The 12,704-nt window shown below is 41.5% G+C and overlaps 1 protein-coding gene across 1 annotated transcript in view; it reads left to right on the top strand.

Moving 5' to 3' along the window:
• Positions 1 to 12,704, top strand: part of CEP89 (centrosomal protein 89) — a 67,416-nt gene that overhangs the window by 7,613 nt on the left and 47,099 nt on the right. The window contains exons 4-5 of the mRNA XM_033128931.1: positions 631 to 817; positions 7,437 to 7,533. Of these exons, the coding sequence (XP_032984822.1) occupies positions 631 to 817; positions 7,437 to 7,533 (284 nt within the window). The remainder of the gene's footprint in view (positions 1 to 630; positions 818 to 7,436; positions 7,534 to 12,704) is intronic.

The raw sequence follows: 12,704 nt of genomic DNA, 5'->3' as shown, positions 1-12,704 counted from the left end.
TTGGTATCACCCCCCGAAGCAGGAGCACACCGAGGGCTTTAAGGGCTTGTGGGGTGAGGGTGGGGGATATATGACCAGATTTGCCTTTTATCTGTCATGTCTATTCTGTTTTGTTTTTTTGTTTTTATTTTTTACATACCAAATATTCTGTTACGTAGTAAGATCGACGAGTCTTTTCTTGGTAGTTCCTGTCATTTGTCAAATCTAGAAAGACCTTCCCTACTGCAGCATTAAATAAACAAATGCTCATGTATTTCTTTCTAGGACATGTTTATATTTTTGGTTTTTACATTTTAATCTTGGCTCTATTATGAGATATTTGAATATAGTCTGCTTTTCTCCTGATAGGAATTATACTTTGGCTGAATAAGAACTAAAGCTGAGGACATGATTCTAAAACGCATTGGCAAGAATAAGCAGACAACACCATCAGAGGATAGTGGATGACTTACTCCTTTCGTTTCTATGTATTTTATAATGTAGTTATAATACTTTATGGTGGGGGCTCAGTAGCTGTGCTTTTGATACATACACACACACACACACACACACACACACACACACACACCAGTGTGAAGTATTAAGTGGCTGGTTTATTGATTTATTTTTCTCTTTAATGTTCTGCTATAGACCAAATTGGCAGAGTGAGATGGAAAGAAGAACTTCTTTGCCATCCTTTGAAATGCTGGGCTACGGAGAGGAAGACGACACCGACTCGAACCTGTCATCCAGCTACAAGGAGTCAGGGGATGGCAGAGCCTACAAAGAAGAGGGAGGTCTTGGTGATGCTGTGTATGCCGTGACACACAGAAACCAGGTTCTCGTCCCATTCCAGAATTCCTTCTGCACCTTGACATTAACTTACAGTAAATTACAGAGAGGGTATTAGGAAGGGCTTTCTTTTCTCTCTTCTGCCTTTGATGGCTTTTGTTTTGGGGCTTATTTTCTATCTGGTTAGGCTAAAATTTAAAACTTTTCCTTTATCTTTTAAAGACAAAAGTCCTTCAGAGATAAAGATAATCATCTCTTATGTTCTCAGCATAGATTTCCATCCAATACTACGTAATCCTGCTCTTCTCTTTGACCCCCAAAGTGATTTTCCTGTCACTTTTCTAATATCGGTATACATGTTGCAACCTTTCTTCAAGTTCATGCCTGACTAGATGGGTGTTATCACTTATCTCCGTAGTAGCTGATATTCTTTGAGTGTTTATCATATTTGTATGTGAGTCTCTATTTCAGGCTCTTGCATGTATTTATCTCCCACTATCTCGGTGAGGTAGGATCCATTTACGACCCTATATCGCACGTGGGAAACCAAGGCGCAGAGAGGTTGAAGGAGCCAATTTCTTCACCACTACCCAGCAGCTCTGGTTTAAACTCTGTGCTTCCAGGTTTTTGAAAACTGGATAGTGCCATTTCTTCAGTGGCAAAAGACAGCACCATAATTTCTTTTTCCTTTCTCTTTTTTCACCATCACTATAGCATGCTAAGCACAGTGACTACACATATAGACTGGTAACATCAAAGTATATTCATATTGATTATATTATATTGATCACCCTCCACTATATTGAATTCCATTTTAAATGGTCTTGTCTTAGGGAGCTTATTTTTAGGAATCCATATGTGAGTATTTCGTTAACTAACCGTCGCTTTCTAACATATACAGACTTTAACATGCAGAGTTAGTTTTCTCTATAGCAGGGAGCACTTGGAATAAGCAGATAGCTGCCAAGAGCCCAGAGGAAGGTCTTCTGTAGTGTTCTAAAAGGCCAAGATGAAGTCTTACTGCCCCTGCACACTTTCTGGCTAGTATTTTGGACCAAGGTTACCGATAGAGTTGTAACACCCAGCTATTTTGGAAGTGAAGCTTGCTACCGTATTTCCCTTAGAAGAAAGAGATTATAGTGATCTTTACTCCTTTGTCATTATCAGGACAAATATTCTTTAGGCAAGTATGTCATGGTACCTCTAAGACCCATGTGGAGTAGGGAAAATATTTTAAAATTTGAAAAGTAGAGCAAGACAACTGAAATATCAGGGATGGGTGAGGCTGTGGAGGAATTCTCTAATGCTGGTGGGAATGTCAGTTGGTGCCACCACTTTGGAAAACTGTTTGGCACTATCTATTAAAGCTGAACGTGTATATGTATTTTCTATAACCCAGCAAAAACAAAGAAAATTGAAAAGTAGAAAATAGTATAACACATTAGTGTTCTCATTCTCCAGAATGAGTATTGACATCTTACCTCTTTTTGCTTCAGATTTTTTTTTTAAAATAAAATAAGTAAAATTACAGTTAGGGTTGAATTCTTTGTCTCCCCTTTCTACTCTATCTCTAGAAGACCATCTTCTCTTGGATTTGGAATGCATTCTAGAAGTCTTTGTTTTTAATTTATTTTTTTTACTACAAGTAAGTGTCAGTAAACAAATATATATTTTTTAAATTGTACAAAGGTCACCATACTGAACCAGTCATTTCACCTCTTGGCTTTTTCCCTTGGCATTGCAGTTTTGAGATGGATCCATGTTAGTTTATCTCCTTACCTACTGATAAACTTTTGGGTTATTTCCTTGCACATTTGGTACACGTACCTATGTGTGCTGGATCACACTATTGGATATTGCGAAATTGTTCTCCACAGCAGTTGTCCACGTTTGCCTTCCCAGCAGCAGTGTGTGCATACCAGTCTCCGCATGTCTGTATGTCACAGCCAATAGGAAAGCCCTTTCCTGGATAGCCCAGGAACCGGAGGTAGAGTCCTGTTAGTAACTGATTGCAATTGAAAGGTTTCATCATAACCGTTACATTGTCCTGGCCAGTTGCAGATGGCATGGATGAAAGGGCCCTTAAGCTGGAAAGGGATTTCAGTTTCCCACAGCCTTATGATTCGTTTTGTTTTTGTTTTTGTTTTTTTTCAGGTGGGCTAGTAGACAATAGGGAGAGGAAGACACATTGACCTTTTCTGAGCACTAATATATGCTAGGCAGCTTACATGTACCAATTCATTTACTTCACATCCTTGGGGGTAAGTTTGTGAAGAAACAGGATAAACTTGCCCAAGGTCAACGAACCAACCACCCAGTGGCAGAGGCAGGATTCAGACCAGGGCAACCAATTTTCCCTATTTAGAATTAAAATTTGTGTTTACAGCCCTTGTGCACATCAAGAATATTTCTTAGACATAAAGTTTGTTTTTTTGAAACAGGCCAACTATTCTTAAATTTATTATGTGATTAAAAAATATATTATCTTTGGAAAAACGGGTGTGTGTCGCATGTAAGACTGCTGTTTAATCACTAGATGGCACCAGCTCTGAAGGAAATACTGCCTATGGGTACATTTTAATTTCAAAAACAAAGTAAAATTGACTTCCCTATATTTACTGTAGACATTCTGTAATTTGAGGTAAAAAATTTATAATTTTATCCTTTTTTATGAATCATTCATACTTCCTTTAAAGTAAACAGTTGTCAGAACTAGAAAGGTAAGAAAACAGACCAACCCCAGCAGACTATTTGGATGTAAGTCTATACCACACGCCTCTCTCTGTGTGTCAGGACAGTTTGGGCAAACATCTTCATGTGGAGTATGCACCTGCTCAGAAATGGCCTAACTAATGGAAAGAAAGCCTTGTGTTCAGCAGTTTTCTTGTTGGTCCACTGAAAAGTAAGGCTGGAGGGGAACTGGGGCTATGAATTTGTGATCAGTTCACGCAAAGTTAGCCCAGTGGACAGAGCAATGCCATGGGCCTTCAGAGACCCGAGTTCAAATCCCAGCTTCTCTACTTCCCAGTTGTATAACTTGGGTAAGTCAAACAACCTCCTTGTGCCTCAGTTTCTTCATCCTCTAAAGGACTGTGCAAAGGAGGAGACTGTCTTTGGGCAGGTAAATAATTCAACAAATATTTATTGAGCATCCATTGAGTACCAGGAATTGTGCCAGGTGCTGGAAAAGCAGTGTACGACAGAGTTCTTAGTCACACAATTAATAGTAATCAATTACAAGTATAATAAATATTACAAAGGAAGGGTATACAGGTGGCATGAGACTCTGCCTTTTCTGAGAGGACTACTGAGAGTGACTGCAGACGCCTGAGGAGGAGTCACAGCCTCCTTTCGTCTCCCCTTTGAGGCCACCAAAAGGGAGTGAGCTCTGTGCTCTTCTAATGTTGGGGTCTCCTCCCTGCAACAGGGGAGGAAGCGTGGATTCCCAAACTCTTAGTTTATTTACCTTAATGTACCCGGTCAGGGAAGGTCCAGCACATCGTTGGACCCACAAAGGTCCCAGTGCAAGCTGGAGCGGTCCCTCTACCTTACACATCAGCACTGCTCCTTCCAGGGTTATTCCTTGGTTCACCGCACATTTTTACCACACTCTTGCCTGGACTTTACCCCGAGGTAAAGCTAGCTGGCACCCTCTGTTGCTCAACCTCTAATGACTAAATATTTTAGGTGGGGTTAGCATCATTAATAGGAGGAGAGGCATCTGGGAAGGTGACTGTCCCATTCTGGGCTGGACCCTGTGCTTCATTAGAGTTAATCGCCACTGGATCTTAGAGTCATCTCACTCTTACAGTCACAAGAATCTGGACACTGCCACTTCCTTGCTGTGTTGTCAGGTTTCCCAGTATCTTGCTTTCATCTTCAAGTATTAGAATACTTCTGATGTCACAGATTAGTTTTGCATGTTTTGAACTTGATATGCATGAAATCATAGAACACATATTCTTTTGCATCTGTCTGACTACATTGTTTGGCATGTACAAATTTAAAATGATATCCTGTGAATTGAACATTTTGTCACTAAAGTAAACCTCTTTGTTTTTAAAAATTAGTTTTGCCTTAAGTCTGTTTCATCTGACATTCCTTATCTTTCTTTTGTTTGATATTTTCATGGTCTGTTCCTATTATCCTTTAATTTCAACCTTTCTATATCCTTATGTTCAGCTGTGTCTTATAAACAGGTTGTAGTTTTTTAAAACAAGTTTACTGAGATATAATTCACATACTATACTATTCATTCATTTAAAGTATACAATTCAGTGTAGCATATAGTTTTTGTTAACTGAGTTTGATAAACTTTTCCTTTGTCCTTTACTGGACCATTTAGGCCTTTTATATGAATGTATATAAGGATATATTTGAGTTTAAATTTGCCATTTTACTTTATTTTTCCTATTTGTCCTGTTATTCTATATCTTTTTGTCTCTTGCCTTCTTTTTGATTGATGGCTTTTTCAGTTCTATTTCTCTCTAATAGCTTGCAAGTTACACTTTTTTCCCCCTAATACCATAGAAATTATAGCATGTACATTTTACTTTTTAAAATCTGAATTAGTATACTTCCCAGCAAGAGGATGAAGGAGTTAGGACGAGTGAAAGGCCATTCCTAGCACCACTGGTGGCCGTGCTACGGCTGGGCTGGCCCACTGCTTCTTTTCCTTCAATGCCCAAATATGTTTTGTTTTAGTTAGCAAGGTAATTTTTACAATCAGAAGTATTTGGTAGTTTAAAAAATGTTTTTTATTAAAACTAAAAATTAACATTTTTTTGAATATTGTCACAATTCTTTGGCTTATTTATCGATGTATTAAATATACACAAAAGGTGCGTAAACCATAAGTGTACAGCTCAGTGAATTTTCACAAAGTAGCCACTACCCAAATTAAAAAAAGAACATTACTAGTACCCCCGATGTCCCTTTTGGTGACCGAGAAGAGTTAACGATTGTCCTGACTCCAAAAGTAGATTAAATATTAGAAAATAACATTAGATTAGTTTTCGGTTTTTTAATCAATAAAAATTGCAGAAAGTACTTTTAATAAAACTGAGTAAACGTTTGGAATGGAAGCAGACAATATAGAATTATAATTTGATCATGAATATTTCTGGGGTCATATATATATATATATATATATATATATATATATATATATATATATAATATTATTTACACTTACTTCATTACATGATGTATAGGAACATTAGATTAGTTTTGCCTGTTCTGAAAATTCTATGAATTTAATCATACAGTATGTATTCTTTGAGGTTTTTGAGAGCCTTCAGTTACTGTGCATAGCAGTAGTTTGTTCATTCCTATTGCTACATAATGTCCCGTTGTACAACTATACCGTCCAATTACTTATACATTTTACTGATGTTAGACATTTGCTTGTTTCCAGTCTGGGCCTTTAGGAATAGTGCTGCTATGAACATTTGTGGATATATGTTTGTGTTTCCAGTGGATATATACTGAAGAGTGGTGTATGTATCGGCAGCCTTAGTACTAGAAGATACTGCCCAACGGTTTCCATAGTAGGGTATCTTTTTGATGCTATTTGAGTCCCCTTAGCATTTTCACTTTTCCTTGATAATAGTGAGTAGTTTGATATATCTTTGACAGGGCAAGCAAAGCAGTTGCTTTGAGATAAAAACTAAGGTCATTTCTTTTTTCTTCCTTCAAATGATGAGTAGAGTAGGAGACCTGTCTGCCACTTCTGAGCTGGGTCACCTTGGGGCCCTGTCCACAGAGCCTGGTGGGCCCAACGGCCTTAGCTCTTGGCTCTGAAATGCTCCAGTGCATCTTGCTGGTCAGTGCCGCCCCCTGCCTGCCAGTCTTGGGGATGGCCCTTCTATTGCTTGCAGCTCAGCACAGCTAAGCCAAGCTGATCACATAAGTACGATTTTAGTGAAGCATCAGGATAACAGAAGAGACGCCAACCCAGAGAATACCAGACTCCTTAATTTTTTGTACGAGGCATGGTTCACTGCCCTTTCCCTTGGGCTGCCTCTGTCCCCGCCTCCCAGAGCCCTGCCAATGAGACTGTCTCCTCATCAGGGGACCGCCTGTCTCCTCATAAGATCCCATTCCTGGCCCACAGCTCTGCAGCCCTGCCACCCTTCCTGATACCTACGCAGGAGATACTCACAGACAGCGGATGGGAGGGTTCCATTTAATCAGGAAACAACGTTTGCAGTGGACTACGTGGCCAGCAAACATAATGGACTGCGATCCCAAACAGTTGCCCGAGTGAGGGCTCTCACAGGGCGAGTCGGCAACTCTTGTCCCATGTAGAGATGAACACACAGTATCAGTACCAGGGTCGTGTGGGATGGGGTGCTCTGCATCGCAAGCCAGAGGCAGCCCCTTTTTCTGGGTTGGTCGCTGGCAGGAACGAGGAAGAGAGGCTGCCCAGGCAGCATGGTGGGACATGAAGTACTTGATGGCCGAAGCATAATTTGAATGGCATTGACTTTGCCACTGGGCTTTTCCTGATGGTCCCGAAGTTTCATCCAGCCCTGCCAAATGTAGTCCTTTTTGTGTCTCAGAGAGAGAAGGGGCACAGAAGAAGAAGGTATAGAATACGCCATTTGAGTGTGCTAGGAGGAAATTTGATCACATGTTTACTCCTTTGTCTTTTGTTGCAAAAGGTTCCATTGTCACATGGGGTGGACAGTGAAGATGAAGAAAATATTTCTGAGCAAGATCCAGACTCACCTCTTATGCCACAGCGTATACAAGAAAAAGGTAAAGGAAAAAACACCAAACCCAATTTAAAAATAAATACAAAAATGTTTTGTGACAATAAATATTGGCTAATTTGGGGGACGTATAGCCATTGCACCTCCATACTGTGATTCCGTGATTACAGGTAGGACTAGTCTTGAATTTTATTTTCACTGAAGATAAGTTACTTCACAGTCGATTGCCTGGTTGTTGGGCTGTGCTCACTTTTTTGTCCATTTTGTCAGTTCTGTCAGCCCTGAGGGGACACATGGAGAAGAGGGTTATGGCTCAGGCTCTGAGGCTCTACACACTCTTTCCCCCTGCTCCCTGGTGCCTGGTGTAGCAAGGGGCCGGCGCACAGCGGTCTTCACGGAGTGAGCGAGTGAGGGATCTGTCTTGCTCACCATGTTATCTCCAGTGCCCAGAGCAGGGCCTCGCCCACAGTGGGCTGTCACTAAAGGTTTGTGGTATGGATGAATCCATGGACGTGTTTATAATACAACTCTGCCTGTGCGTTAGCAATTGTCTGTATATTTTGTTTGGCTCAGTGAGAGAACTCAGTGCATTCTAGTAAATGTAGGGAAAAGTTTTCAGTTTCCTAAGAGGTTGCTTAGGTTTGAGAAGTGAGGAAGAGGCATGGCTCCAGTGGGCACCAATAACTGCTTTCTCAGGACTCTCAGAGTTGCTTATGCTCAAGGAGACGCTTACATAAATCAGTTCGCAAGGTGACTGACTGAAAAACAGAATTCCAGTCTAGTAGTCCCTGGGCCAGAAATGCCAGTTGGTTAGGTGGCATATTTTATTCCTATGGGAAAAATCTATGTGAATATTAAAGTCATGTAAAAAGTATATTTCTTTTTTAATTATAGAAATAATACTGTAAAAAAACCAAAACCTGAAATGCAGACATATATCAAGTTAAACACTCATAATTGTACCCCCATAGATAATTAATTTTAACATACAATTGTGTATGTATAGGAAATACCTGTTATCTTGTTACCTGCCTTTTTAAAATCTTCTGACATCCCGAATGTCTCCCTATGTTCATACACATCCATCCACTCTCTGATGTCGGTGTTACCTGTGGCTTGATGTGTCACATATCAGTCAGAATCCAACCAGGACACAGCACACGGGGCTTTGAACAGGGAAAGTTTAATATAAAGAATTATTTACTATAACAGGCTTGCCTACAAAGGGGTAGAGAGAAGTCTAAAGAATACAGGAAGAGCAGATAGAGAGAACATCCACTTCCTCTACAGTGAACATAATGTACTCAAGGGAAGAAACACATTTAGAGAATCACCCAAGGCCAAGATGCAGACATTGAAGAGGGTGCAGCTGTGGTCCCCTGTCTGACCGAAAAGTTAGCAGAGGTGGTGTGCTAACAGAACTCGCTGGGAAGCTGTCTTCTCCAGGGGAGTGCCGGGAGAAGCTGCCCCTGAGGAAGTGCTGATGGCCGCCTAGGAAAAGGGAGGTGAGCTGGAAGAGAGAGGGAGGAATAGACACAGCACACTGGAATGAGGAACCCAAGCCCCTTCCTCCTCCAGTGTCTCCAGCGCCCTCTACTGAGGAAGTTTATCATTGCGTCACATTGCTGGTAGAAATAACGCAGCAACACAGGCAGGTGACACCAGGTGGACTTGGACCAGAGAGGCAGTGATAACTGGCACACTTGGTGACATGAATTTGGAGCTCCGGTGGTGGTTGGGATGAGTGCAGCTCCTGCAGTGGTTTTTGGTTTATGAAAAGGGCCCCATATCGACCCCAACTTCTAATTCAGTGGCTCTAGGCTGGGGCCCAGAGGTCTGTATTTTTAACAAGCACCGTGGTTCCATGAAAATAAGACTTAGCTGGACAATCAGCTCTAATGCATCTTTTGGAGCAAAAATTACTGTAAGACCTGGTATTATATTATATCATCATATCATATATCATATTAAACCCGGTCTTACAGTAAAATAATATGATATGATCATATATAATATATAAAATAATATAATATGGTCTTATATTAATTTTTGCTCCAAAACATGCATTAAAGCTGATTGTCTGGCTAGGTCTTATTTTCGGGGAAACATGGCATTTTGGAGAGTCTGATGGGGGTGATCTTTAGACAACACATTTAAAACCCTGGTTTGTAGTGGTTTAGTCCTTGACTCTGTCATTCCAGGTGGCAAGAGGCTTGGCTAAGTTCCTTAACCACACTTCTACTCAGTCTGAAAGTGCCTCTCATCAGGTTATTCCAAGGATTAAATTCAGTCACATGTGTGAAACACAACACCTTCCGTAAATGCTGGCTAATAATTATCATCTAAAGGCTAAAGCCATCAAGCTCTGCAAGCCTGATGCTTCTCTCTGTTCTCTGGCAGCACCCAGCCAGGAAGACCAGACCCTGAATTCTGTTGGTCCAGGTACCAGTGCCTCGGTCAGAGCTGCCAATTCTTGCTCATGGATGTCATCCCTCATCCCTTCTTTGATCCCAATATTGCCCTCCCACTAGTGCTTTCTCTTTCTTCTCCACAACCAGCTTTGTCAAAAGACACATCTCCACACATCCTCTCTTCCCTGATCTGACATTGTGTCCTCCACCCACTCCAGTTTGGCTCCGCCTCCATTACTCCCCCCAACCCGTGGTTTTCATCCTGCGAAATACAGGGGATGGTGTTCTGGCTTTACCTGATTTAACTTGTCAAGAACATTCCACATGGGATTGCTCCTGCTGTTTTAAAGTAATCTCTCCCCTGGTTTCATGAGATCACCCTCTTGTTTCCTCCCACCTCTTTGGGGGCCCCTTCTTCATCCCCTTTGCGGGCTCGTCTTTCTCTACATGCCCATTAAATGTTGGAGTTCTCCAAAGCCCAGTCAAGGTCCTTTTCTCTACTCTTAGAAGTAATCACTCTCTGCCCCTCTGCTTCCAATACCATTTATTGTGTGTTACGCCCAGGTTTCCTCTTCCAGTCCACGACCCCATGTAACCAGCTGCCTGCTGTTTGATTCCGTTCATGCCTTCACTCAGCCAGCAAATATATGTGCACATACGGAGTGCCTGCTATGTTTTGGCACCATGGTAGAAGCCAGAGCAGTCTTTTCAAAACATGAATCTAGTAGTGATCCCGCCTAACCCCGCACCACACTTTTTATTTGGATCTCTTCAGTGGTTCCCACAGCCTACAAGAACTACCAGGCCTGCCCCTGCTGACCATTCTCCAGCCACTCTGGTGTTCTTTTATTTCCTCAACTGCGTGATGTCTGCCCTGCCACTGGGCCTTTGCACGTGCTTTTCTCCTCCCCATCTTCTAATGTCTGTTATATGTAGACCTGTGAAAGGAGATGGGACGTGGGGTTTATGCATGTTTGACTTTTTATATGTTCAGATATATCTGAAAGGAAACATACCCAATTGAGAACCTCTTGGGAGGGGAAGGGTTCAGAGGATTATGGGAGTTTTGATGTATCTGTATGGTTAGAATTTTTGATGGTGTATACTGTGAACTTTCTGTAAAGAGTGGGGTAGCACCTGGTGTGGCATCTTGTATGCAGTGGGATGTCCGATATCGGAGACCTTTGTTGTTATTTTAATAGTTTATACCACGTGCGTGTACAGACTGTAGAAATGAGAAGGGTGAAGACTCTGGAAATCTTTTTGAGAAATTATAAATGAGAAAATAGAAAATAAAATATATGCACAGAGCCAAGTGAACTGCATTTACATTCAGTACCAAAGTAAACTTGGGGTGACAAATTCTGAGTTTAATCTTCATCAGATTCTTTTTCTGAAAAGTTGATGACTAAGGCAAGATCATTGTTTATTTTCTCGTGGAAATAGGTGAATTGCCCTTTAAAACCTTTTTATGATCATAATTTTCAAACATGTACAAAAGTGGAGAGAGTAGCAAAATGAATTCCCATGTACCCCTTACCCACCTTTTTCTACTGCTGTCAGCATTTTGCCATTTTTCTTCATTGAATCCCCTGCCCCTCCCCAACTTTATTTTGTGAAGAATTTAACGGAGACATAGAAGATTCCATTACATACAAAGGCAGCAGATCTGCTGCAGTATTGTAAGACACCAAATCAAAACTATTGTAAAAGTTATTAAAACTTTCTTTTTTTGTATCAGTTTAAACAATTGCTCATCAGAAATTGATTCAGCACTCACTGTGTGCCAGAACTGGTGGCACCGTGGGCCCTTCCCCTCACAGTCGGTGCGGGGCACGGGTGGGTGGGAGGGTGGGGATGTGCAGATGGCCAACTGCCTGGGTGCTAAGGCAGGTGGTAGAGGCGGGCACAAAGACCAGAGAGCAGTGAACATTGTTTGCTGATTGTAGAAGGCAGCAGGAGAGGAGGCCACACCGCTGGACGTGGAAGGGCTGGATAGGATTTCACCCGATGCCTCCATCCAGGCTGCCCCATAATACTTGATCAAAAGCAGTTTGGTTCAAAATAGTGGGTCAAGATGACTTTTTTGGTCAAAAATAAGCTCTTCGTTGATTTGTTGTTCAAGTGTCGGTAATTGTAATGAACCAGGAAGTAGATATATAATCTTGTATGCATCCGTAAGCATTTTTATCTGTTTTTCTGAATTCTATAGGTTTTTCACATCTTTTTGCATATTTGTTTCTAATTTTCAGCCAGTTTAATTTCTGCTCTGCAAATTAGTTGTGGAAAGTTAAAAACAACCAACTTTTCAAAAGTTGAAAGTCCAGCTTTTCACTACAGCCAAGGGTACAGGCAAATTGGAACATAAGGTCACCTGCTTCGTAGAGTATCTTGATCACAAATGTGTATTTGTACATTGAAAATGAGTTACTGGGCAAAATTTGTTTTTGTCTATGTCAATGAAGCAATTTGCTTCAAGGAACAACTACTTTTATGACCAAGTCAGACGCTACTTCCAGGCAGGGTAGGCTGCGCCCATTTAGGGAAAGGTGGGTGGAACTGTAGAGAGAGCATAGGGGTGGGGTCTGTTGGAAAGGTGGGAGGATTCCCCCCCTCACCCACCATGGGAAGGGCTCAGGGCCCCACTGAGGAGTTTGGCTTTGGTTCTGCAATCCTGTGAGTCACTGAAGGTGGTCAGGAATGAGCAGAATAGACAGATGAGCAGTTCAGCATTTGGGCTCCCTGTTTTGTTCCGGGCCCAGCTTGCCATGTGACCTTGCAAAGCCTGTCCCCGGTCCAGGCCTCA

The sequence above is a fragment of the Rhinolophus ferrumequinum genome, chromosome 15 (assembly GCF_004115265.2).
Source record: "Rhinolophus ferrumequinum isolate MPI-CBG mRhiFer1 chromosome 15, mRhiFer1_v1.p, whole genome shotgun sequence".
Lineage (NCBI taxonomy): Eukaryota > Metazoa > Chordata > Mammalia > Chiroptera > Rhinolophidae > Rhinolophus > Rhinolophus ferrumequinum.
Note: the sequence above shows the minus strand (reverse complement) of the source record. Positions and strands in the feature narration are given on the sequence as shown.